This window comes from Dipodomys merriami, unplaced genomic scaffold (genome assembly GCF_024711535.1).
Source record: "Dipodomys merriami isolate MVZ:Mamm:240054 unplaced genomic scaffold, mDipMer1.0.p SCAF_137, whole genome shotgun sequence".
Lineage (NCBI taxonomy): Eukaryota > Metazoa > Chordata > Mammalia > Rodentia > Heteromyidae > Dipodomys > Dipodomys merriami.
This window is the reverse complement of record NW_027202682.1, coordinates 2,216,320-2,241,146: the sequence shown is the minus strand read 5'-3', so window position 1 is coordinate 2,241,146 and position 24,827 is coordinate 2,216,320. Positions and strand designations below refer to the sequence as shown.

Sequence of the window (24,827 nt, the reverse complement as noted above, 5' to 3'; positions counted from 1 at the left end):
TCTGGGACTTACTGATTTTGTAACTTGCCGTTATCATAACAACTTGAAGGAAGTTATCAGGTCGCTTATAAAGTTGGAAGGGGAACACTCACACTGCCTTCCCAATGACAGCACAGAGTGACTGCATGCGCGTGTACCACTTGGGCCTTCCCAGCCTGCCCAGCTTGGGCTATTTTCCTGGAATGTTCCTCAGGCACAGGCATCCAGTGGCGAGACCTCCTGAGTCCTGTCAACGTGGATGATGACTTCTGCTTCGGGCAAGTGCTGGGGATGCTACTGCTGGACTCGGTGCTCTACGGGCTGGTGACCTGGTATGTGGAGGCTGTCTTCCCTGGCCAGTTCGGTGTGCCGCAGCCCTGGTACTTCTTCCTCATGGTAAGCGCTCACCCAGGGACCCTAGCACACAGCACCTGCACAAACGTGCCACAGAACCGACCTGTTCTCTGCTCCAGGGTTCTGAGAGCCTTTGCATTAGTTCTGAGAAAGATGAAGACCCACTGCAGGATCTGAAATGAGAAGGGTACAGAGAGGAAGCTCCTAGCCCCTCTTCTACCAGACCAGCACGTGCAGACTCTGCTGCCACGTCCCCCGACCCCCTGCTGCCTCTTGCTCCTGGGAAATCTTACTGGGGTTTGGGCCTACAGTTCAGGATTTGTAAAAATGGTCATATTGCTAGAGTATGCAGCACTTCCTACTGCCTCTGCCTCTGTGGACCTGTCCTGCTCTGCCTATGTCTCTGCAGTCCTGTTCTCCACCTGTGCCCCTGCAGTCCTGTCCTCCACCTGCGTCTCTGCAGTCCTGTCCTCCACCTGCGTCTCTGCAGTCCTGTCCTCCACCTGTGCCCCTGCAGTCCTGTCCTCCACCTGCGTCTCTGCAGTCCTGTCCTCCACCTGCGTCTCTGCAGTCCTGTCCTCCACCTGTGCCCCTGCAGTCCTGTCCTCCACCTGTGTCTCTGCAGTCCTGTCCTCCACCTGCGTCTCTGCAGTCCTGTCCTCCACCTGTGCCCCTGCAGTCCTGTCCTCCACCTGTGTCTCTGCAGTCCTGTCCTCCACCTGCGTCTCTGCAGTCCTGTCCTCCACCTGTGCCCCTGCAGTCCTGTCCTCCACCTGTGCCCCTGCAGTCCTGTCCTCCACCTGTGTCTCTGCAGTCCTGTCCTCCACCTGCGTCTCTGCAGTCCTGTCCTCCACCTGTGCCCCTGCAGTCCTATCCTCCACCTGTGCCCCTGCAGTCCTGTCCTCCACCTGTGCCCCTGCAGTCCTGTCCTCCACCTGTGTCTCTGCAGTCCTGTCCTCCACCTGTGTCTCTGCAGTCCTGTCCTCCACCTGTGTCTCTGCAGTCCTGTCCTCCACCTGTGCCCCTGCAGTCCTGTCCTCCACCTGCGTCTCTGCAGTCCTGTCCTCCACCTGCGTCTCTGCAGTCCTGTCCTCCACCTGTGCCCCTGTAGTCCTGTCCTCCACCTGCGTCTCTGCAGTCCTGTCCTCCACCTGTGCCCCTGCAGTCCTGTCCTCCACCTGTGCCCCTGTAGTCCTGTCCTCCACCTGTGCCCCTGCAGTCCTGTCCTCCACCTGTGTCTCTGCAGTCCTGTCCTCCACCTGTGTCTCTGCAGTCCTGTCCTCCACCTGTGTCTCTGCAGTCCTGTCCTCCACCTGCGTCTCTGCAGTCCTGTCCTCCACCTGTGCCCCTGCAGTCCTGTCCTCCACCTGCGTCTCTGCAGTCCTGTCCTCCACCTGTGCCCCTGCAGTCCTGTCCTCCACCTGTGTCTCTGCAGTCCTGTCCTCCACCTGTGTCTCTGCAGTCCTGTCCTCCACCTGCGTCTCTGCAGTCCTGTCCTCCACCTGTGCCCCTGCAGTCCTGTCCTCCACCTGTGCCCCTGCAGTCCTGTCCTCCACCTGTGTCTCTGCAGTCCTGTCCTCCACCTGTGCCCCTGCAGTCCTGTCCTCCACCTGTGTCTCTGCAGTCCTGTCCTCCACCTGTGTCTCTGCAGACCTGTCCTCCACCTGTGTCTCTGCAGACCTGTCCTCCACCTGTGTCTCTGCAGTCCTGTCCTCCACCTGCGTCTCTGCAGTCCTGTCCTCCACCTGTGTCTCTGCAGTCCTGTCCTCCACCTGCGTCTCTGCAGTCCTGTCCTCCACCTGCGTCTCTGTAGTCCTGTCCTCCACCTGCATCTCTGCAGTCCTGTCCTCCACCTGTGTCTCTGTAGTCCTGTCCTCCACCTGTGCCCCTGCAGTCCTGTCCTCCACCTGTGTCTCTGCAGTCCTGTCCTCCACCTGTGTCTCTGCAGACCTGTCCTCCACCTGTGTCTCTGCAGACCTGTCCTCCACCTGTGTCTCTGCAGTCCTGTCCTCCACCTGCGTCTCTGCAGTCCTGTCCTCCACCTGTGTCTCTGCAGTCCTGTCCTCCACCTGCGTCTCTGCAGTCCTGTCCTCCACCTGCGTCTCTGTAGTCCTGTCCTCCACCTGCATCTCTGCAGTCCTGTCCTCCACCTGTGTCTCTGTAGTCCTGTCCTCCACCTGTGCCCCTGCAGTCCTGTCCTCCACCTGTGTCTCTGCAGTCCTGTCCTCCACCTGCGTCTCTGCAGTCCTGTCCTCCACCTGTGTCTCTGCAGTCCTGTCCTCCACCTGTGTCTCTGCAGACCTGTCCTCCACCTGTGTCTCTGTAGTCCTGTCCTCCACCTGTGCCCCTGCAGTCCTGTCCTCCACCTGTGCCCCTGCAGTCCTGTCCTCCACCTGTGCCTCTGCAGACCTGTCCTGCTCTGCCTGTGTCTCTGCAGACTTGTCCTGTGCCTCCATAGACCTGTCTTGTGCCTGTGCTGCCAGGTGGCTGTCCACACAGGCCCCAATGTGACACTGCTACATTTGCTTAATAAAGCAATACATGGTTTTCACCAAACACAGTAAAATAATAATAATGAAGCCGGGTGCTGGTGGGTCACACCTGTTTTCCTAGGTACTTGGGAGGCTGAGATCTCAGGTTCACAGTAAGAAGCCAGCCTGAGCAGGAAAGTCTGTAAGACCTTTATCTCCACTTAAACAGCAAAATGCCACAAGTGAATGTGTGGTTCAAGTGGTAGAGTGCTTTGAGTGATAAAAGCCAAGGGACAGAGCTGAGTAGCATGGAAACACAGCTCCTTTACTCTGGACTGGAGTGTTTAGTAACCTCTCTTTGTATTAAGCTTTATGGTTGACGGACTCCCTCTCCTCTCTATAGCAAACATGTTGACATTCACAACAAGCTGTGAGTTTCTGTTGTACCCATTTGCCAGATAGGAAAGTAAGGCTTAGAGCTATCCCAGGGATGATCTGTAAGCAGAGGAGCTTTGTAAGCAGTGTCCTCTCTTCAGTCATGTGCCTTGAAAGGGTCAGAGGAAGCCATGTTGTAGTGTGTATTTAGTGTGTTGGTGCTGTCTACATTATTGATCGCAAAGTAAACTGACACAAGCATCTGTCTGTCCCCTATGCCAGCCCTCCTACTGGTGCGGGAGCCCAAGAACAGTGGTTGAAAAAGAGGAAGAGGACAGTGACCCTGAGAAAGCTCTCAGAACGGAGTACTTTGAAGCAGAGCCAGAAGACCTGGTAGCCGGGCTCAAGATCAAGCATCTGTCCAAGGTGCCACTTCCCTGTAGAGACAGGGCCGAGGTCTTTAGGGGAAGCTACTCCATGGCAGGTGCTGTCTCTGGGCCTTACTCCCTTCCTCTGATGAAGAAGGTCCAGGGCCCCTCATCTGCTCCTGACCTGTCCTCCAGGGCATAGACCACCATTCTGTGTCTGATCAAGTGCAGGTGATGGCTCCAGATTCAATGGCATCAGCCACAGTGCCTCCTGGGCTGGGCCGCTTGCCAGCTTTTCAGCATATGCTTGCTCCTCTCTACCAGATACCTTGGCCTCTTAATGATGCAGACATCCAGAGGGCCGTGGCCATGTTAGGAGCAGGGCAGGAGGGTCCACCATCTGCCCCAGACTTCAGTCCTCTGTATGCCGATTGGCACCTGGCTTGGTAACCTGAGGCACTGGGGCTGTACTGTAGAGGGAAAAGAAGGTCCCTTGTGGCTGTGGAAAGTTCACAGTGGCTCTCTGCCTGGCCTGCAGGTGTTCCGAGTGGGAAATAAGGACAAGGCAGTTGTCAGAGACCTGAACTTGAACCTGTACGAGGGCCAGATCACTGTCCTGCTGGGCCACAATGGTGCAGGGAAGACTACCACCCTTTCTGTTCTCACAGGTGAGCCTCTGGCCCGCAGGCCCTCCCCTAGCACTGCTCCACTAAACCCCAGGCCTCTAAGTCCCAGCTGTGAGGAGTGAGGTGTTCTTACACTCAGGCAGCCCAGGGCCCAGGGCCCAGAGGAACACATGCCGGCCCCCCTCTCAGCCCTGCTCATGAATGCCTGAGCGCAGTGGGATCAGCAAAGGCGAGCAAGGCTAATCCTTGAACACCGAGGAGTGGGCTCACCCGTTCTGCCCCACACTGGACTCCAAGGCTGTTCCTCACCTTCCCCCAGTGCTGAGTCACCCGTGGTAGCAGAGGCCCAGATCTGACATGCGGGTTTGTGAAAGCACCTCTGCATGCTTGTGCACACAAATGTGTGAGGGCATATTTCCTGTTCCTGCACACCCGTGTGCAGACAGATGTGTGAGGGCCCATTTCCTGTTCCTGCACACCCGTGTGCAGACAGATGTGTGAGGGCACATTTCCTGTTCCTGCACACCCGTGTGCAGACAGATGTGTGAGGGCCCATTTCCTGTTCCTGCACACCCGTGTGCAGACAGATGTGTGAGGGCACATTTCCTGTTCCTGCCTAGCTTGTATGGCCATCCCTCTTCTGTCCCTCTCCCTCCTCTGTCTCCCACTGCCTAGCTAGACAGAACCTACTGCGGTGGGGAGTGGGGGTTCCTGGCACTCTGGTGGGCAAGATGCTTGGTCAAGCAGAGGGAAGCAGTGACTAGGAGGAGGTCATGACACCTCATGCAGACAAGCTGGATTCTCACACTGAATTTGGGAGTCTTTTGCTCGGCCCCAGGTCTCTATCCTCCTACCAGTGGGCGTGTGTACATCAGTGGATATGAAATCTCCCAAGACATGGCTCTGATCCGGAAGAGCTTGGGCCTGTGCCCCCAGCATGATGTCCTGTTTGACAACCTGACAGTAGCAGAACATCTCTACTTCTATGCGCAGGTAGGCGGAGTGTGGGGGGACGGGGAGGGGGGGGCGGTAAATCCACTGCTGATGCATTTGGGTTTCTGAGTTCACCAAAAGACACGATTGGCCTGAAGAGCCATGGCATGAAAGCTGGGATTTCAGTAAAGGAGGTGGTGTATAGAGCCAACATCACCGGGGGAAAATGTCTCAGAGTTCTAGGGAACTCCGGGCAGCTGGAATCCCATGAGCAGCAGCCTCATCTTCCTACCCCATCCTCCACCATTGCAGCTGAAAGGCCTGTCACCCCAAAAGTGTCCTGAAGAAGTGAAGCACATGCTATACGCCCTCAGTATGGAGGACAAGCGGAGCTTGAGGTGCAAGTACCTGAGTGGAGGAATGAAGCGCAAGCTCTCCATCGGCATTGCCCTCATAGCGGGTTCCAAGGTATGGGGCGGCTGCACCCCACTTCCTGATGAGGCCAGGCCAGGTTCCCCACACACAGTGAACACGTATCTGGGCACTAGAACTCAAGGTAGCTTAGCAGATCCCCAGCACAGCCAGCCCCGGTCTGGAAAGCGGCTCTGCCATTGTCACAACTTTGCCTCTGCCATCCAGTTGTTGATTCTGGACGAGCCCACCTCGGGCATGGACGCCATCTCCAGGAGGGCCATCTGGGACCTTCTTCAGCAGCAGAAGAGTGACCGCACCATCCTGCTGACCACGCACTTCATGGACGAGGCTGACCTGCTGGGGGACCGCATCGCCATCATGGCGGATGGGGAGCTGCAGTGCTGTGGGTCGTCTCTGTTCCTCAAGCAGAAATATGGTGAGTGGCGGGCAGCAGGCGGGCAGATGGACCTCCGTCTTGTGACAGGGCCAGCACTGCTGCCTGCTGTGCTGAGGGGCACTGCCCACCGTTAGCCTTTGTGAAGGGCCCTGACGGGTGGGAAGTGACCTCCTCTCAACTTCCCGTCTACTCACCCCATGTGGGAATGAGGGAGGGTAGTGGGACAGAACATTGTGAGTGGCTGGGCTCCGTTCTGCCTTCAAGAGCTGGTGGCTCTTGTCAAAACCACTTGTGCTCACCAGCATTTTGACTCCCGACAGAAGTGTTGCATACAGTTAGAGGCATGTCTCAAGTGGTAGAGCACCAGTTGTACAAGCAAAAGCATGGTATAAACCCAACACAGTAGCTCAAGCCTATAATTCCAGCTACTTCGGAGATGGAGATGGGGATCGAAGGTCAAGGTGGTCTTGTTGGCCCCTCGCTGGTGGCTGCACCCCTGGCTTCAAGCAAGCTTTCCTGATAGGCTTCCCCCACAGTTTACCCAGTAAAACATGGGGGACTCTAGAACAGCATGAAGGAGCACTCAGATGTCCCTGTGGTGGCTCTCCAGCCCCTTTTCCATTGAGGGAAAGCCAGAGGATCTCACTCTTGGCCCTTGTGTTCCAGGTGCTGGCTACCATATGACCCTAGTGAAAGAACCACACTGTAATCCTGAAGCCATCTCCCAGCTGGTGCACCGCCATGTCCCCAACGCCACACTGGAGAGCCATGCTGGGGCTGAGCTGTCCTTTATTCTTCCTAAGGAGAGCACACACAGGTATGTGCGCTGTAGGACACACAGGTGCAGGTGTGGGAAGGCTAGGTACGAGTTGGTTAGGAGGCCTCCTTGCTCAGTTACCCCGTACCTCCGCCGGCTCAGCCACTGAGCACCACTCAGCCCCTAGGAACAATGCTTGGCTGGTGCAGGGTACCACGTCGTCCAGGTGGGGCTGGGAGGGGGATCTATGCCTGCCTGCCATCCATACCTAGTGTGCAGTTCCCTCCTAATGCAGTGGCAGCTGCTGCGTTCAGAATTACTTGTGGAACTGATAACTAGCATTCACAGACAAATTGTGGATGTGCACAACAGACACCATCTCAGGATGATTCCCAGCAGTGAGGCAGTTAGTACTCAGCTTCCTTCTGAGTGGATGTTTAGCTTCCCCTCCTTGTTTGCAGGATACGGCAGTGTAGCTGCTCTGCATAATGTATACATTGTACTGAATTCTACTGAATGGTGGCCTTTCTCTGCTTCTTGCAGCAGGGGGCAGGAGGAGTCCACACACCTTTAGGGTCACTCGATCCCATTATCTTTATGTCTTTTGCTCATTTATGCACCACTTTTATATATTCATATTAACCATTTTTGTTGCAGTTTTCTCCTATTTTGTTGTGTTTGATTTTTGTAACATTTTTTTTCCCATATGGATCTCACATTTAAAAGTGTCATATCTTTCCTACTGTAATTTCTTCTATTACTTTTCTTCTCAGAAAGTATTTCCCTGCCCTGTGACAAAATGAATTTTTACCAATTCCTTTCCATTCTGTGATTTTATGTGTCCAAGCCTAAGTACACATAGTTAAAAATAAAGGAAATCTTTCTTCCCCTTGGTGTTGCTACAAACCTAATTGTGTGTGTGTGTGTGTGTGTGTGTGTGTGTGTGTGTGTGTGTGTGTGTGTGTGTGTGTGTGTGTGTGTGTGTGTGTGTGTGTGTGTGTGTGTGTGTGTGTGTGTGTGTGTGTGTGTGTGTGTGTGTGTGTGTGTGTGTGTGTGTGTGTCCTAAAAACAAGAGTGACTGCCTAGCAAGCATGAAATCTTGAGTTCAAACCCAGTTCTGACAAGACAAAAAGCAAAGCTGGGTGCTGATAGCTCATGCCTGGGATCCTAGCTACTCAGGAGGTTGAGATCAAAGCATCATGGTTCAAAGCTAGCTCAGGCAGTAAAGTCATTGAGACTCTTATTCTCCAATAAACTACTCAAAAAAAAAAAAGCCAGAAGTGGTGCTGTGGCTCAGTGGTAGAGTGCTGGCCTTGATAACAAAGAGGCTCAGGGACAGCTCCCAGGCCCAGAGTTCAAGCCCCAGGACTGGCAAAACAAAGCAACAGCAACAACAAAAATAACACCAGATCGTATGAACCCAAGTTTTGGAGTGTTTTGTTTTGTGAGTGGCATTGCGCACAGGGGGCAGTGCAGTGGTAGGATGCTTGCCTAATATGGGCCAAGTCCTGAATTTGATCCCCAAGCACTGAAAACAAATTAAGGAAAATAAAAGAATGACCTGGCAAGAAGTTTTCTATACTCTGTCCCTACTTGTTCTACCCAGTGATTATTTCGGAATGAATTACCTAGAAAGTGTCTGAGAAGCACCTCATCACTCTGGGTCTTTTTTATTTCCCCCAGATTTGAAGGTCTTTTTGCCAAACTGGAGAAGAAGCAGAAGGAATTGGGCATTGCCAGCTTTGGGGCTTCAGTTACCACTATGGAAGAGGTTTTCCTCCGGTCAGTAGACATGAGTTTCCTGTTGGTCCCAGATGTAGCACTGGGGGTAATTTTGGTAAGGGTAAAAAGTATGGCAGTCAGCCTCATTCTGCTCTCCAGAGTAGAGGGTAGAGGGGGCTCTAGAGTGGGGACAGGGCAGGGGTACCATTGGCCTGAAGTTTGCATGCCTGTACACTTAGAAAACCACAGCCCATATGTGAGACATGTGTGAACTTGCCAGGGTCCGGCCTGAGATCCTGTGGGCCACGCACAGGCTGCTCATCCTGAGAGCGTAATGGAATGAGTGAACAAGCTAATGTAGCACTGCTTCCCAGCCACCCACCCAAGCCCTCTTCCTGTGTCCCTCCTCCCAACCTGGGAGCTGGATTATGACAATACTTCTATGCTTCGGGGCAGGGTTGGCAAGCTAGTGGACACCAGCATGGACATCCAAGCCATCCAGCTCCCTGCCCTGCAGTACCAACACGAGAGGCGGGCAAGCGACTGGGCGGTAGACAGCAACCTGTGTGGGGTGATGGACCCCACGGATGGCATCGGTGGCCTCATGGAAGAGGACCACACCATGGTCAAGCTCAACACCGGGGTGCGTGCTGTGGGCTGGGGTCACTCTAGGCCAGCACAGGGAGAGCAGACAACCCCTGGCCCCTTGTGGTGGGGCTGCTGACGCCCAGCAGGGCACTCAGCTCACTGCACACATTTTAATGGAGCAATTGGAGCGGCTTCATGTACTCAGCTAAGATAGAATATTTGCTTGTAACACTAACAGTGCCCTTTGAACAACCTGTCCTGTGCCCACCTCTGTGCCAACCTGGCTTTACCGCAACTTGCAAAAGACAACAGGAGTAACATTGCTCCAACTTTATAAACAAGAAAGAGGCCCGGGCCAATCAGATGGCCCGTGTGTGGAGAACTAAGACCTGAGGCCCCTGAGGCTCTACCTTTACAGGGCCAGGAAGGGAAGAAGTTGGGGAAGGAGGGCAGGCCGGTGTCCAGAGCAGTGGGTGCGGAGGTTTGTCTGTCGACTTATGCATGAGCTCTGGGACAGTCTCCTCCCGACGGTGTCTCCAGCAGGAGGCGGGGGGCCCTCAGCTGGGTTAAATAGGCCATGCCTCATGGCTGTGAGCCACACTCCCTCCTCCCCCCACGAGTCCATGAAGTGCTGACCTGGAGGCAGTCCACCGCGTCCTCCACCCACGGCTTTTAGGTTGCTCCTGGTGTAGCCATCCGAGGGATAGTCAGCGAAGCCCCCCCAGGCTGGTGTGGCATGGAGGCAGTACCGCCATGGGCCCAGATGCCAGCTCCCCTGCTACCTGCCTCTCCTCTGCCGCAGCTTTCCCTCCACTGCCAGCAGCTGTGGGCCATGTTCCTGAAGAAGGCTGCGTACAGCTGGCGAGAGTGGAAGATGCTGGCAGCCCAGGTCGTTGTCCCCCTGACCTGCATCACCCTGGCCCTCCTGGCCATCAGCTACTCCACCGAGCTCTTCGACGACCCGCTCCTGAGGCTGAGTCTGGGCGAGTACGGCAGAACCGTGGTGCCCTTCTCGGTCTCTAGCACCTCTCGCTTGGATCAGCAACTGTCGGAGCTCCTGAGAGACATGCTACAGGCTGAGGGCCAGGAGCCCCGCGAGGTGCTGGGTAAGGGGCAGCTGAGTCAGGGGGCCCGGTGAGACCAGCTTCTCCCTGCAGTAGTACCAGCCTCTGGGCGGGCAGGCCTTGGCTGTCCTGTGTCTCCTGGGACAGTTCAGAGTCCTGACTTTGCCTCTCTGTTTATCATGACCATCAAAAATCATCTTTGGCCTTTGCCAGATGTCCCCCGGGGCAGAACTCACGGTGCTGAGGCAGTCCTGAGGCACAGCAGAGACCAGCCGCCTCACTAGGGCTAGACGTGGCCAGGTGTTCCTTTACTACACCCCTGTTCTTCAGCTTTCTGTAAGAAAACACGAAAGTTCCACCGTCTTTACCTTGTCTTTGTTTATAGAGTAGGCTGGTCACAGTGTGTCTTTGCCTTGTGACATGTTTTCCAAGCTTGAAATGTAAAATTGTCTAATGGCCACCGATGATGTAGTGCACTTAGAACAGCCATGCTCTGGTTAAAAAGAATGTGCTAGGCAGTTTTCTCATTTCATGGCTCCATCCCATGTCCTCATCCGCAGGCTGAGGTTCAGTGAACTGAGGGATGGTAAGATCTTGGCAGAGCCAAGGAAAGCCTGAGTGCCCTGGCAGTGGGAGCCTTCCAGCATTGTAGCGGCACTGCTGGCCGGGCAGGAGACCTCACAGCCCAGGGAGCTTGGCCGTGCCCGAGGTCAGCCCCTGGTGAGCATCATTGCGATAGTAGTGAGGATCCCTGCTTGTTCCCCAGCAACCCCTGCTCTCGCTCCGCAGGTGACCTGGAAGAGTTCCTGGTTTTCCGGGCCTCGGTGGAGGGAGGTGGTTTTAATGAGCGGTGCCTGGTGGCGACGTCCTTCAGAGACGAGGGAGGACAGATGGTGGTCACCGCCTTGTTCAACAACCAGGCGTACCACTCTCCAGCCACCGCCCTGGCCATCGTGGACAACCTTCTGTTCAAGCTGCTGTGCGGCCCTCGCGCCTCCATTGAGGTCTCCAACTATCCCCAGCCCCGGAATGCCCTGCAGGTTGCCAAGGACCAATTCAGCGAGTACGTACACACCTCCCCACCCACCCAGAGCAAGCAGAATGTCTGTCCCATGGGTGCTGCCAGCTCTCGGTGTGCCCAGGGCCCCCAGCGCTGAGCACTGCAGCCCTCACAGGGAGCATCCGAGGACCTGCGGGCAGCTCTGCTTTCTCTTCCCAGCAGAGGCCCCAGCAGCCCAGGGTCTGGGGCCAGGCTGTGCTGGGAGCTCAGAAACAGCAAGTGCACCCCTGTGGGGTCCTCTGACGAGGAGTCCCAAGGGTCCGTTTAAGGAACTCAAGCTTATTAGGGTGACGGTGGACCAGGCAGGAGGAGGCCGATCTAATAGTTCCTTCACCCACAGTTTACCTGCTCACAACATACATTTGAATACTTGCGGGCGTAGCCAGGGGTGGCACCTAAACTTCTGATTAATGGGCACTACCTGTATCCACTAATTAGCTGTAACTCCCCATCTCTCAACAGCCAGCCTTGGGCAGCTGTGGATTTGCTTTGTCTCTGTAGCATCCTAGACATTACATAGAAATGGAATCATGCACTATGTGTGACCTTTTGTGCCTGGCTCCTTTCATCTAGATGGTATTTTTAAATTCACCCAAGCTGGGAAGTTGGCTCAGTGGTAGAGCGCTTGCCTTGCATGCTTAAGGCCCTGGGTTCGATTCCTCAGCACCACATAAGCAGAAAAAAAAATCCGGAAGTGGCGCCGTGGCTCAAGTGGTAGAGTGCTAGCCTTGAGCTGAAGAGCTGAAGAACAGCACCCAAGCCAAGAAGGCCCCACTACCGACCCAAAAAAGAGTCTCATGGTCTTAAATTCACCCAAGCTCTGGCATTGTTACTTCCTTCCTTTTCCTTTCTTTTTCCCCTTTTCTTTCTCCTCTTCTTTCTCCTTCACTGATCTTCCTTCTCTTCCTTCTTCTATTCCTCCTCCTCCTCCTCCTCCTCCTTCCTTCTCTACTTCTTGTCTTCCCCTTCCTTCTCATTTTGCCAAACAGTATCCCATGTCCCAGCATGGTGTGTTGAGTTAACCAGGAAGTTTTTAAGCACCAGAGCAACGCCATCAAGGTCTATTTCTAGAATGTGTTGCTGGCAACCGGATAGAGAATATTAAGTAAGATTTAGCTATTTCAGTGATCCAGGCATGAGACAGTGGTGTCCAGGGCTGATACAGGAAGCTGGGCAGGGACTCCCCAGGTACCCACATGGGTGACAGGCAGAGAGACCAGTGTTACAGGCCCTAGTGTGCAGGAATGGGTGTGGCTCGGGCTCATTCAAAGAGCCTGAAGAGAGACTGCCGCCCTTGTTGGTTTGAGACAGGAAGTCCAAAGGAGGTGCTGTCCTCAAGGATTTGCGCTGCCCCCTTCCCCCCCCACCCCCCCGCCACCCCGTGGCTCTGTGGCTCCCCCATCCTCTTAGGGATTTGGACTCCGCATTGCTCATTTGGATGGTGAAGACCAAGGCCCCGACTTTCCTGCTGCCTAGACACACTGTGCTCTGCCCTCCCCAGGGGCCGGAAAGGATTTGACATCGCTCTCAACTTGCTCTTCGCCATGGCATTTCTGGCCAGCACGTTTTCTGTCCTAGCAGTCAGCGAGAGGGCCGTCCAGGCCAAGCATGTCCAGTTTGTGAGCGGCGCCCACGTGGCGACTTTCTGGCTCTCTGCTCTGCTGTGGGACCTCCTCTCCTTCCTCGTCCCCGCCCTGCTGCTGCTGGTAAGTGCTGGGTAGTGCCAGGCCCTGCCCTGCAGACCACAGGGGCCTCATTCAGGGGCCCTTGCGCAGACCCAGAACCAGCAGGAGAGTCCATCTGGCAGTTCTGCGCTGATTGGGGAGGCTGTCAAAACCTCCCGTGGCTCCCACCTCATCCTGTTTGCGCCACTGCTGCAGCCCCATGTTGGGGAAGCTGGCCCTGGGCCAGCCATCACGGCTCCAACTCCTCTGAAACCCTGGGGAAAAATGGAAACTGCCGGTCCAAGGGCTGAGAGATGCAGTGGGGCTATGGAGCTAAGGAGCCTGAGACGGCTCACTGGCCAGGGCCTAAAGACCATTGAATGCTCCCCCCAGTCTCTCCTCCCCCTGGGAAGCTGCCCACTGCCTGTGGGCTGAGCTGTCCCTGTGTGTGATACTGCAGGTGGTGTTTCGAGCTTTTGACGTGCGTGCCTTCACACGGGATGGCCACATGGCCGATCTCCTGCTGCTGCTGCTGCTGTATGGCTGGGCCATCATCCCCTTCATGTACCTCATGAGTTTCTTCTTCTCGAGCGCATCCACAGCCTACACCAGGCTGACCATATTCAACATCCTGTCGGGCATCGTCACCTTCATCATGGTCACTATCATGCGCATCCCAGGTGGGAGCTGGGAGACTGCCTCCACCCCACTGCTGCCCACAGAGCCAGCTGCAGCCGCGGGAGGGAGGGGCCTCCCTGAACTACCCAACACGGGGCAGGGCGGGCGGGGCCTGATCTGTGGGAATACCCGGGACCTGCCCATGCCCACGGCTGTGCCCCCTCTGTCCTCAGGCACTAACTGGTCTATACCTCCTCCTCACTACAGCGGTAAAGTTGGAAGAACTTTCCAGAACCCTGGATCATGTGTTCCTGGTGCTGCCCAACCACTGTTTGGGGATGGCAGTCAGCAGCTTCTACGAGAACTATGAAACCCGCCAGTACTGCACCTCCTCAGAAGTTGCCTCGCACTACTGCAAGAAGTACAGTGAGTGTCCAGCCCCCCTTCCTCTCGGCCCTCACCCCAGGCAGCCAGAGCACCCCCGGACTTGCCTGGGGTGCCAAGGGGTGAATGTTGTCCGTTTTCTGTTACCAATAGCACAGTGCTAGAGAAGTTATGAAACAAGCATCGCGTGGCTGAAGCCCTCCGAGTGTAAGGGCCGGTCCTGTCTGCTGACGGCATCTTCCCGCCAGAGACCCAAGGCCATCAGAGGCCTCACAGGCCTGAGATGGGATCACAAGCTGTGTGTCTGTCCTCTTACTTCTCTCCCTCTCCAAAACCATTCAGATTCAGTTCTGGGGGGTCTCTCCCAGAACTCTGCCTAGTCCTGATCACCTCCCTGCGGCCCCAACCTTTGCACACCATCGCATTCAGCTTCTGCCCTCTTAATTCCTCACACAAGGGATCACATTCCAACACCTCCACCTTGGAAGCCTCTCAAACCATCTCAGTGCTCCTCCATGTCCTGAGTGCTTGGAGACTTTCCTGCATTGCTCCCCTGCCCCACACCAATCCCTCATGGCTGCCTGTATGCACATCTGGGCCCGCCTCTGGGCTTCAGTTCTTTCTACCTATCTGACGTCCTTCTGCCTGTAAAACTGATGACCGCAGCCTGCAACTTAGCCAGTAAACACAACCCCGCCCCTGAAGCTTCCTGCTGGACATTCACAGCCCAGGAGAGGGCAGGGCACGTGCCTCCCCATGCTGCCTCTCTCTGCTTCTCTTGGCTCCAGTGGTTTTCCTTGTGTTGTAGCTTTACCAGTCTATCTATCGCTGCCTCTGTCTACACAGCTTCTTCTCCTGTGTCTGGGTCTCCTGCCTTTCTTGTCGTTGGATAGGCCTTCCATAAGGCCTATAACTAAATAGACCTTCAGAGACCCCATTTCTGAAGAGCCGTGTCCACAGGTTAGGGCTTATTAGCCCTCGGACCTATCTTTGTGAGGCCTTTCTGTGCTTGGAGCCTCTCTTTTATACATCAGCTGGCAGCTCAGTAGCCACCTCTGCAGAGCCCGCACGCCCTTCTCCGCTCCTGCTGAGCATTACTGCAGGCATGGGCTTGTGGTTGCTTGTCATGTGCCCATTGCCCCCCCAAGGCACTGGTGCCTGGAGTGGGGGCGACAGGTGGGGTTGGGATCTTGGCATCCAGCACGGTGTGTAACTCAAGGTGGCAAGCCTGAGTGGCAGTCCCTGTCAAAGGCACACGAAGGGCATTGCACGCAGCAAAACACGCAGCAAAACGTCCCGCACAGCTGGGAAGTACCTGAGCCTCCTGTGTGGCATTGACAAACCCAAGGCACATCCTTGAAAAGAAGAGGGCACCGTCCCCATGGAGGGCCCAGGGAGTGAGGGCAAGATTGGCGTGTAGGAAGGGAGGGAGTGCTTGGCCAAGGGCCCAGACTGCTCCTTGCTCTACGCAGACATCCAGTACCAGGAAAACTTCTACGCGTGGAACACGCCGGGGGTGGGCAGGTTTGTGACCTCCATGGCTGCCTCGGGGTGTGCCTACCTCAGCCTGCTCTTCCTCATCGAGACCAACCTGCTGTGGAGACTGAGGACCTTTATCTGTGCCTTTCAGAGGAGGTGGACACTGGTGAGTGGCTCCTGGACAGCTCGGGGACACTGACCCCAGGCTCCCCACGCTCCTGCTTGGGCCCAGGACAATAAAAGACTTCTATCTCAGCTTAGACTGGCGGCTCATGCCCGTACTCCTAGGGCCTTGAACACCTTAGTCCCATTGGCAATCCCATGTCAGTCTTGGTCCCTGCACTTCCTCCCAGGGGATAGGGTTCACACACAATGTCTCTTTCTGGAACAATTAGGCAGAATTGCATAGCCGGACTTCAGTGCTTCCTGAGGACCAAGATGTGGCAGATGAGAGGAACCGAGTCCTGGCCCCCAGCCTGGAATCCCACACACCCCTGATCATCAAGGAGATTTCTAAGGTAAGACATGGGTATTAGCCTCCACCTGGACACACAGCTAGTCCTGGCTGGGGCCTAGGAGCTTGGCAGGGGCTGAGGCAAGGTGCTGGGCCTGACTGCAGGCCTCTTCATTTTGTGCCCCCCCCCCCGACTCTGGCACCCCACAGGTATATGACCAGCGGGCGCCGCTCCTCGCTGTGGACAGGATTTCCCTTGCCGTTCAGAAGGGGGAGTGCTTTGGCCTTCTGGGTTTCAATGGAGCTGGGAAGACCACCACATTCAAAATGCTCACAGGGGAGGAGACCATCACCTCAGGGGACGCCTTTGTTGGAGGCTACAGCATCAGCTCTGACATCCAGCAGGTGAGCGCTGCAGGCCGGCCATGATGGGCTTGGACCAAAGGGGGCCTGTCCCAGAGGCAGGCTGGCTGGTCCCCGGTTCCCAGGGCACATGGAGTCCCAGAGGCAGGCTGGCTGGCCCCCGGTTCCCAGGGCGCACAGAGTCCCAGAGGCAGGCTGGCTGGCCCCTGGCTCCCAGGGCACATGGAGTCCCAGAGGCAGGCTGGCTGGCCCCCGGTTCCCAGGGCGCACAGAGTCCCAGAGGCAGGCTGGCTGGTCCCCGGCTCCCAGGATGCACAGAGTCCCAGAGGCAGGCTGGCTGGCCCCTGGCTCCCAGGGCACACAGAGTCCCAGAGGCAGGCTGGCTGGCCCCCAGCTCCCAGGGCACATGGAGTCCCAGAGGCAGGCTGGCTGGCCCCTGGCTCCCAGGATGCACAGAGTCCCAGAGGCAGGCTGGCTGGCCCCTGGCTCCCAGGGCGCAGAGTCCCAGATTCAGGTTGGCTGGTCCGTGGCTCGCGGCCGCACAGGCACATTTGTGCATAGCAGGACAGGAACTGAGCAGGTAAGGAAAGAGATGGGGGGAGAGAGGCATGGCTAGCTCTAGCCTAGCCTCCTGTGCTCAGAGATCCCTGTGTCCAGGATTCATGAATGTGGGACAGAAGCCCTGACATGTGAAGGCAGCATTGTAGGAAGCCCAGGACCTGCCCACAGATTTCCCTGGATTGGACTGAACCCCGTGGAGTAGTAGGCCAAGGGCAGCCCTCTTGCTCCAGCCCCATAGCAGTCAGAGCAAGCAAAAGGAAAGGAGGAAGAGAGCTTGAGTCTAAGAAGTGGCCACAGAGTCTCCTGAGCTGGTGTGTGGCACCCCAGGGACTCGAGTACAGGCTTTCTGGGGAAGGGCTCACCTACAGCTCTCAGGTCCCCAGGTACTGATGCCAGCCTATGAACAGAGCACAGCCTGCAACCAGCCAAACCAAGGGGGCCAATGTAACCAGAATCCACATACGGAGGCCCCAAGAGGGATGAAGCCACAGATTGTAGATCTGCAATAGCCAGGCACATGAATGTTCACTATGTTCAGGAAAGAATGCAATTGGAAATATGTGTAGCGAGAGAAAAACACAAGATCTGGAGACAGGCACAGGCGAAAAGTGCCAGATTTACATTTTCAGCCAAAAAGGTACTGGCCAAGAATTGCCCCAAACCCATTAAAAGCTGGTTCTGGAACTCCAAGGAGGATAAAGAAAAGGACTATGGTCTCCAAAGCCACGGAACCTGAGCACAGATGCCTCACGGGCTGCTGAGGTCCGCGGGGCGGCGGGCACCTGCCTCAGCCACACTGCATCCTGGCTTTGTGGACGGGGGCACTTGGTCCAGTACCAGCCGCGGTGGCAGCCAGTGAGCGAGTCCTGCCAGCGGCGATGCAGCCAGCGTCCTAGCTCAGAGCAGATGCGCGGTGGCCGGTCATCAGCTGCAGTGGCTCTGGTGGTGGAAACTTGTTTAATAATGAAGTTATTCTTAGGCCCCCAGCCCTGTGGCCAGCTGTCGTGGAAAAAGTTCCAGGTTGGAACGTTCTGGGCCCTGTCTGACCCCTCTAGAAGGTTTCCTGAACCAGCCAGATTTGTCCTGGTTCTCTACTGGGTCACAGTTCAGAAAGCTTCAGCCACAGGGCCTGGCGGGCACTGTCTCCTTGGCTGACTTGCTGGAAGAGACGAGGGCTGAGCTTAGCAGCGGCACATAGCAGCTCTCACCTGGAAGGAGGAGACTTTTCTCTGGGCCTCTCCACCCCGCCTCACCCGGGCTGTGTTGTAACCTAGGTGCGGCAGCGGATGGGCTACTGCCCCCAGTTTGATGCCCTGCTGGACCACATGACCGGCCGGGAGATGCTGGTCATGTATGCACGGCTCCGGGGCATTCCTGAGCGCCTCATCGGCCCCTGTGTGGAGAACACACTGCGGGGCTTGCTCCTGGAGCCACATGCTAACAAACTGGTCAGGACATACAGGTGCGACCCCTGTCCAGCCCTTCCCCCTTGAGGAGAGGACTGAGGGCCTCCCTTGGCATAAAGCAGTGTCAGTCAGTGGCTGGGCTCTCTCCTTAACTCCAAATCAGCGAGGATTTGGAAACATGACATGGGCTTCCTCAGGTCAGAGGACTCGCTGAGGGCCCCTGCTACCTAGAGCCGAGGCCAGCGCGGAGTGACAGCAGGGGCTGTCAGGCTCCTGTGCAGACAGATGGTGTTCCTGTGTCACGCGGCATGGGCCCACCACTCAGCCCAGCTCTCCCATAAGCACAGCTACGGGCAGTATGCTTTCTAGGCCCACCAAACTCCTTTCTTGTACCTGGGGCCTCTGAAGTAACCATGATGGGGGTCTGCTGGGACCAGCGAGCCTATGCTAACTATCAGCCTTGCTTCCCACCCTCCTTCTGTCAGCGGTGGCAATAAGCGAAAGCTGAGCACAGGCATCGCCCTCATTGGAGAGCCTGCAGTCATCTTCCTGGATGAGCCGTCCACTGGCATGGACCCCGTGGCCAGACGCTTGCTGTGGGACACAGTGGCCCGGGCCCGGGAGTCTGGCAAGGCCATCGTCATCACCTCCCACAGGTAGATCCTGGGTCTCTGCGTCCGTGGAGAGCCAGGACAGGTGGCTGGGAAGAGGTCAGGGAGCAGAAGACCTGTTGGCCATGGGCACAGACTCAGCCAGGATATCCCCCAGGCCCTGCACGGGGTCTGCGCTGAACATGGGAATCAGGAATGGGCTGGTCTAAGAATCAGCATCCCTTCAGCACAGGCCCTTCACACCCGGGTGGGGGTCAGCCTTCCCCAGCCCCGAGTCACACTTGTGTCCCTCCGCCCAGCATGGAGGAGTGTGAGGCGCTGTGTACCCGGCTGGCCATCATGGTGCAGGGCCAGTTCAAGTGTCTGGGCAGCCCACAGCACCTCAAGAGCAAGTTTGGCAGCGGCTACTCCCTGCAGGCCAAGGTCCACAGCGAAGGGCAGCAGGAGGCTCTGGAGGAGTTCAAGGTGTTCGTGGACATGACCTTCCCAGGTGTGTGGGGGCGCCTGGCAGTGCTCTTGGGTGGCCCTGGGCCCTGTCTGTGCTGTCCAGAGTCCGTCCCACACGCCTGGCCCTGACATGAGGACCATAGTCCTGTCCCCCAGGCTGCCCTCCCTGTTCCTCCAGCCCAGCCATCACTGACACCTGGTCTCTGGTGCAGGCAGCGTCCTGGAAGATGAGCACCAGGGTATGGTCCATTACCACCTACCCGGCCAAGACCTCAGCTGGGCAAAGGTGAGTGCAAGCCCTGGACTCCTGTGTGTTTGCTAGTAGGGACTAGGGGAAGATCTCCTGGGGTTTCCCCCTTTTATGGGCTTTTACAGGCGCTTTTCAGGGTGAATTAATTCCTGTTGCTCCTCTAATATCCTAATATCTGTGAGTTTTGTGGGTTTACATGTAAATATTTGAGATGGGAAGAACTCATTACAAAAAGGGAAACTGGCCTAGGGAGGGGGCACATACTTTAAGCTGGGAGCAGGGCCCAGAGGCAGCCTGGCCCCGTGCCTGCTGTCCTGGTGCCAGAGGCAGCCTCTGGCCAAGAGCACAGCTGAGCTTGTGAGGCCAACTTCTCCTATCATCCTGAGGCAGGGCTGGGCACTGGCGACACCTCCGGGGCTACCAGCCTCTCACTGCAAAGGGCTTGCTCACCTCGCCAAGAAGCCAAGCTCTGCGTTCTGGTTTACCAGTAGCTTTTCTGTCTCCCGAAGGTTTTTGGTATCCTGGAGAAAGCCAAGGAAAAGTACGGAGTGGATGACTACTCAGTAAGCCAGATCTCTCTGGAGCAGGTCTTCCTGAGCTTCGCCCACCTGCAGCCCCCGACTGTGGAGGAGGGGCGATGAGGAGCCTCCTGCTGCCTACAGGGCACCTGGCAGGGCAGGATGAGCCAGTGCACTCTGCATCCTCTCCCTCTGAGTTTCTCTTTTCTTTTTAATCACTCTTTTCTATGATGGACATGAAAAAAAATTTTGAGGTGGAAAAGAATCATGCACAGAATGGACCGAGTGTGTCAGTGTCCTGACGTAGGAACAGCATGTGGATTTCCACCCCTGAAGGCAAACGCTCAGGAACTCAGGAACTCACACTCCCAGACCCGGAGCCTGAGCGGCAGTGTGTACTGCTGGCTGTGGTTCTGGGTGGAGGGCTGCCCCTGGTAGGTCTGCATCGACCTGGAGGACTCAGCACCCTGTCCATGTGTCCACCTGACACTACTCTCCTGGGGAGAGAAAAAGGAAGTCAGGCCTTTCAGGCTCTGTGAATGGACAGAAAAGTTACGATTACTATCAATGATGGGAAGAGGTCAGCGTGACCCAGTGCTTAGTTTTCAGTGCAGCCCCAGAAGCACTTCCTTGGAGCTGATGCTCAGCTACACCAGGCGGAGCTGACCCCAGGCCGGAGGTCATCCCGAGGCATCGTCCAGAAGCAGCCAGCACAGGAAGAGGCGGTGGCTAGCACAGGCCTTTCTTCCCAACTTTGCACCTTCAGGAGGTCACTTGTCACAGGACAGCCAGGGCCCAGAGGGCTCAGCAGCTGTCTCCTGCAGACTTACTAGACATATGGTGACTCTAACCAGAAAATAAAGGTTGAGGGAACATGACCAGACTCTTCAAGTCACACATGCAATGGGGGGGGGGGGGGGGGAGCGTGTCTTGGGACCCAACCACTCCCACAATCCAACACAAGTCTCTTATATCAAATTTCAAACAAAAGCAAGAATTTGCTTTTCTCAATAGGGAGAAAAGCCACAGGATCTACTGCATGAAGTTACAGTCAAGGCCGGTAGGACAAATGAAAAAGGTAGTGGGTCTAGTGCCCAAAGAGCCCTGTCAGCAACCAGAAAACAGCATGGCTTGGGTGGAGCAGACCTGCACAGCTGAGTGGGCAGGAGGTCTCTAGCTGTGGCATTTCCAGAACGCTCTTCAGCCCCTCTTCTTACATACTATTTATGGTTTTCTGAAACTGTGATTTGAAATATCTGCATTTTACATTCCTTAAGAATTATAGAGGGGGGGGCTGGGAAGGTGGCTCAGTGGTAGAGCACTTGCTTTGCATTCATGAGGCCCTGGGTTCGATTCCTCAGCACCCCATAAGCAAAAAGAAAAAAGCCGGAAGTGGCGCTGTGACTCAAGTGGTAGAGCTCTATCCTTGAGCTGAAGAGCTGAAAGACAGCGCCCAGGCCCAGAGTTCAGGCCCCATGACCGGACCCCCCCCCCCAAAAAAAAAAAGAATTATAGAGGGGCTGGGAATGTGGCTAGTATGCATGAGGTCCTGGGTTCAATTCCTCAGTATCACATAAACAGAAAAAGCCAGAAGTGGTACGGTGGCTCAAGTGGTAGAGCGCTAGCCTTGAGCAAAAGCAGCTCAGGGAGCCGGGCACTGTGGCTCACACCTGTAATCCTAGCTTCTTAGGAGGCTGAGATCTGAGGATCGAGGTTCAAAGCCAGCCTGGGCAGGAAAGTCTGTGAGACTGTTATCTTCAATAAACCACCAGAAAACCGGAAGTGGCACTGTGGCTCAAGTGGTAGAGCACTAGCCTTGAGCTGAAGAGCAGAGGGATAGCGCCCAGGCCCAGAATTCAAGCCCCAGGACTAGCAAAAAAAGAAAAAAAAGTTAATAGAAAATCTTGTTTTTAATCACTTTGGCTCAGTTGGGAGAACTTCAACACACATACACACACAAAACCTTTTTTTTACCAGTCTTGGGGCTTGAACTCAGGGCCTGGACTGTCCCTGAGCTTCTTTTGTTCAAAGCTAGCATTCTACCACTTCTGGCTTTTTCTGTGTATGTGGTGCTGAAGAATGGAACCCAGGGCTTCATGCATGCAAGGCAAGCACTCTACCACTAAGCCACATGCCCAGCCCCAATTTTTTTAATCTTTCCAATAGGAAGGCTGCAGTTTCCTGCAGCACTCTTACTCTTAAAATTCTTCAAACTATTAGCATTTAACTCCATTTTGTAAAAAAAAAAAAAAATAACTTAGGGGTTGTGGCCCAAACACTACTCAAGAAATCCAATCTGGGAGGCAGCCTCACCCGGTCCCATGACTCGTCCGCAGGCCTGCCACTTTAGTCTAGGGTCAGAGCAGAGGCAGGAGACTGTGATGTTGTCTGGCTGCACATTCAAATTCCCCTAAAGCCCTGCCACAGGGGGTCCCTGAAGTTGATTTCAGTCCGTGTCATTTTGGGATCTGCCACTCTTCTGTTTTGATATTAAAAAAAAAAGTGAGGAGGGGCTGGGAAGGTGGCTCAGTGGTAGAGCACTTGCCTTGCATGCTCGAGGCCCTGGGTTCAATTCCTCAGCACCACATAAGAAAAAAAAAAAAAAGCCAGAAGTGGCGCTGTGGCTCAAGTGGGAGAGTGCTGGCCTTGAGCTGAAGAGCTGAGGGACAGCGCCCAGGCCCAGAGTTCAGGCCCCACGACTAGACCAAAAAAAAAAAAAAAAAAAGTGAGAAAAGGTCACAGCACAGAAGAATAGACTCTGAAAGCAGCCTTCCCCAGTGTGTGCAAACTGGCCATGCTCCCACAGGCAGGCCAGAGCTGCCAGCCAGAAGCTAAGGGGAAAATCTAGAAGATTCTCAGTGTCTGTAGGAGCCTAGGCTGGAGCAGCAGGAAGTCTTTATAGTCCCCTGGGTCACCTTGAGGCCTGGCCCTAGGTGCTAGTGACTTTGTTGTTTTTCTTTTTGTCTTTTCTTTTTTGGTACTGGGGATCGAACCCAGGACGTTGCACTTGCTAGGCAAGCCCTTTGCCACTGAGCTACATCCCAGCCCGGTTCTAGTGACTTTGAAGGCGGAGCCAATGGACTTTTTTTTTTTTTTTTTTTTGATGGGTCATAGGGCTTGAACTCTGGGCCTGGACGCTGTCCCTCAGCTCTTCAGCTCAAGGCTAGCGCTCTACCACTTGAGCCACAGCACCACTTCCAGAGAGAAGAGTCTCATGGACTTTCCTGCCCGGGCTAGCTTTGAACCGAGATCCTCAGATCTCAGCCTCCTGAGTACCTAGATTACAGGCGTGAGCCAGCGACGCCCAGTTCTCAATGGCTTTTTTAAAGCAATGGCAGTGACCAGAGAAGGGGGTAGAGACTGCATCCTTTCTGTCCATTCCTCTCCAGATACCAGCGTCCAGGTGGCACTGGGGATGCCGTGCCTACACAGGTGCCCATCCTTCCCCAGAGACCCCGGCTCACACTCCACTCCAAATTCTAATCAGCCCCAGGTCCAGCGCCTGTGGACAGACAAGGTCTGTGGAACAGCCTGTGTGCTTTGTCTGGTTCCACCTAGTCAGTCCAGCCGCGTAGCTCGACAAAAGTTGAAGAGGAGGGCTCCACAGAGGGGGAAGCCTGCGGTGGGCAGCCTGAGGCGGAACCTGCACTGCGTCACGGTCTACAGGAGAGGGCTGCCCTCACTCCACACAGAAGGAGCAGACCAAGAGCAGCCCACATCCACGACCACCTTGCTTCATGTACAAAAACCCCACGTCACACACACACACAGCTTCAAGGTCGTTTATTTCTCAACAATGCATGGAACCCAGAGAACAGTGCAGGGCTTTGTCACCTCCAACGTCCACTCCCTGTCCTGCTGTCCCAGTGACGGCCCTTCCTCAAGGTCGGGAGCTGCCTGGAAGCAGGGACTGGGAGAGGAGGGCACACCCAGATAATGACGTTCACTTCTGGGTCCGGCATCGCCCAGAACATACTCGGCTACACGGGTAGTGCGTGCTGTGCCCAACAGCTTCCCCTCCCCTGTTTGCTGGCAGGACCTCAGCAGGTGACATGATGGATCACGTGTTCTCCTCACCTAACGTGACCTGGACTCTGGGCAGTCGAGTGAGGGAGTAAATCTTGGGGTCAGACCCAGAGAATGGGAGCTCTATCACGGCCACCCCAAGGGACCACGCAGAGGCAGGCAGGCTGTCCCAGAGCTACCCACCTGGACAGGACCAGTGTGCTCCCTCTCCCAGGGGAGATATGCCCCCCAATAAACCTTATAATAATCCTTCTCCTGTGCCTGCCTGACTCCATGTGGTCCCCTGGGATGGTTGTGATGGATCCTAATACTACCTTCCTTAACACTCGGGGTTCTCAGGACTTGTTCCTGGGGCCCTGCCCACACCCCAGTTTTTAGCATCCAATGCTACCAAGCCGCAGCGTACACCAGGCCAGCTTTACTGCTCCATACGGCAGCTCCACCCCAGGGCCACCCAGCGTATCAGCTCATGACTGCATCTGGCCTTCACCACCGTCCTGTGAGATGGGAGATGATGTCATCTTCATGATGGGAAAGGACACGTGGCTTTGAGATACAGACGAGTGCTGAGCCCTGAGTTCACGCATCTGCAGAGGGAGGCCAGTACTGTGCAAGAGCCCAGAGGCCCCTGGCGGAGGAGCCTCTGCAGGCCAGCGCCCCTCCTGATGCAAGCCCACAGCTGCAGGCACCTCCCACGAGTAACTCCCCCAGCAAGCCTCGGTCACCAACTAAGCCAGCTACCCGGAAACCCTATCAAACCTATTCTGGCCCTCCAAAGGAACCTAGCCAGAAACCCCTCAGCCCCACCTCTCCTCAGGCAGGTACTTGGCCTTGGTGACTAGACTCTCAGCACACATCTTCACTTGGCTCTCCCCTGCTCCCAAGTTAATTCCATCTTCCACCTGGCCTTAGCCCAGAGCTCGGTTTTCATGATGGGT

The 24,827-nt window shown here is 55.6% G+C and overlaps 1 protein-coding gene across 4 annotated transcripts in view; it reads left to right on the top strand.

The window, feature by feature from the left end:
• Window positions 1-20,770, top strand: part of LOC138825451 (phospholipid-transporting ATPase ABCA3) — a 46,178-nt gene extending 25,408 nt beyond the window's left edge. For all 4 annotated transcript variants that reach the window (XM_070020037.1, XM_070020036.1, XM_070020034.1 and 1 more), the window contains 22 exons: window positions 194-375; window positions 3,462-3,605; window positions 4,086-4,215; window positions 5,012-5,166; window positions 5,419-5,574; window positions 5,746-5,956; window positions 6,584-6,734; window positions 8,358-8,456; window positions 8,853-9,039; window positions 9,787-10,090; window positions 10,838-11,111; window positions 12,610-12,814; window positions 13,233-13,452; window positions 13,658-13,816; window positions 15,247-15,419; window positions 15,649-15,771; window positions 15,918-16,112; window positions 17,906-18,093; window positions 18,523-18,693; window positions 18,948-19,138; window positions 19,308-19,381; window positions 19,855-20,770. In XM_070020037.1, coding sequence (XP_069876138.1) covers window positions 194-375; window positions 3,462-3,605; window positions 4,086-4,215; window positions 5,012-5,166; window positions 5,419-5,574; window positions 5,746-5,956; window positions 6,584-6,734; window positions 8,358-8,456; window positions 8,853-9,039; window positions 9,787-10,090; window positions 10,838-11,111; window positions 12,610-12,814; window positions 13,233-13,452; window positions 13,658-13,816; window positions 15,247-15,419; window positions 15,649-15,771; window positions 15,918-16,112; window positions 17,906-18,093; window positions 18,523-18,693; window positions 18,948-19,138; window positions 19,308-19,381; window positions 19,855-19,986 — 3,824 coding nt within the window. In that variant the 3' untranslated portion in view covers window positions 19,987-20,770. The remainder of the gene's footprint in view (window positions 1-193; window positions 376-3,461; window positions 3,606-4,085; window positions 4,216-5,011; window positions 5,167-5,418; window positions 5,575-5,745; window positions 5,957-6,583; window positions 6,735-8,357; window positions 8,457-8,852; window positions 9,040-9,786; window positions 10,091-10,837; window positions 11,112-12,609; window positions 12,815-13,232; window positions 13,453-13,657; window positions 13,817-15,246; window positions 15,420-15,648; window positions 15,772-15,917; window positions 16,113-17,905; window positions 18,094-18,522; window positions 18,694-18,947; window positions 19,139-19,307; window positions 19,382-19,854) is intronic.
• Window positions 20,771-24,827: the final 4,057 nt, after the last annotated feature.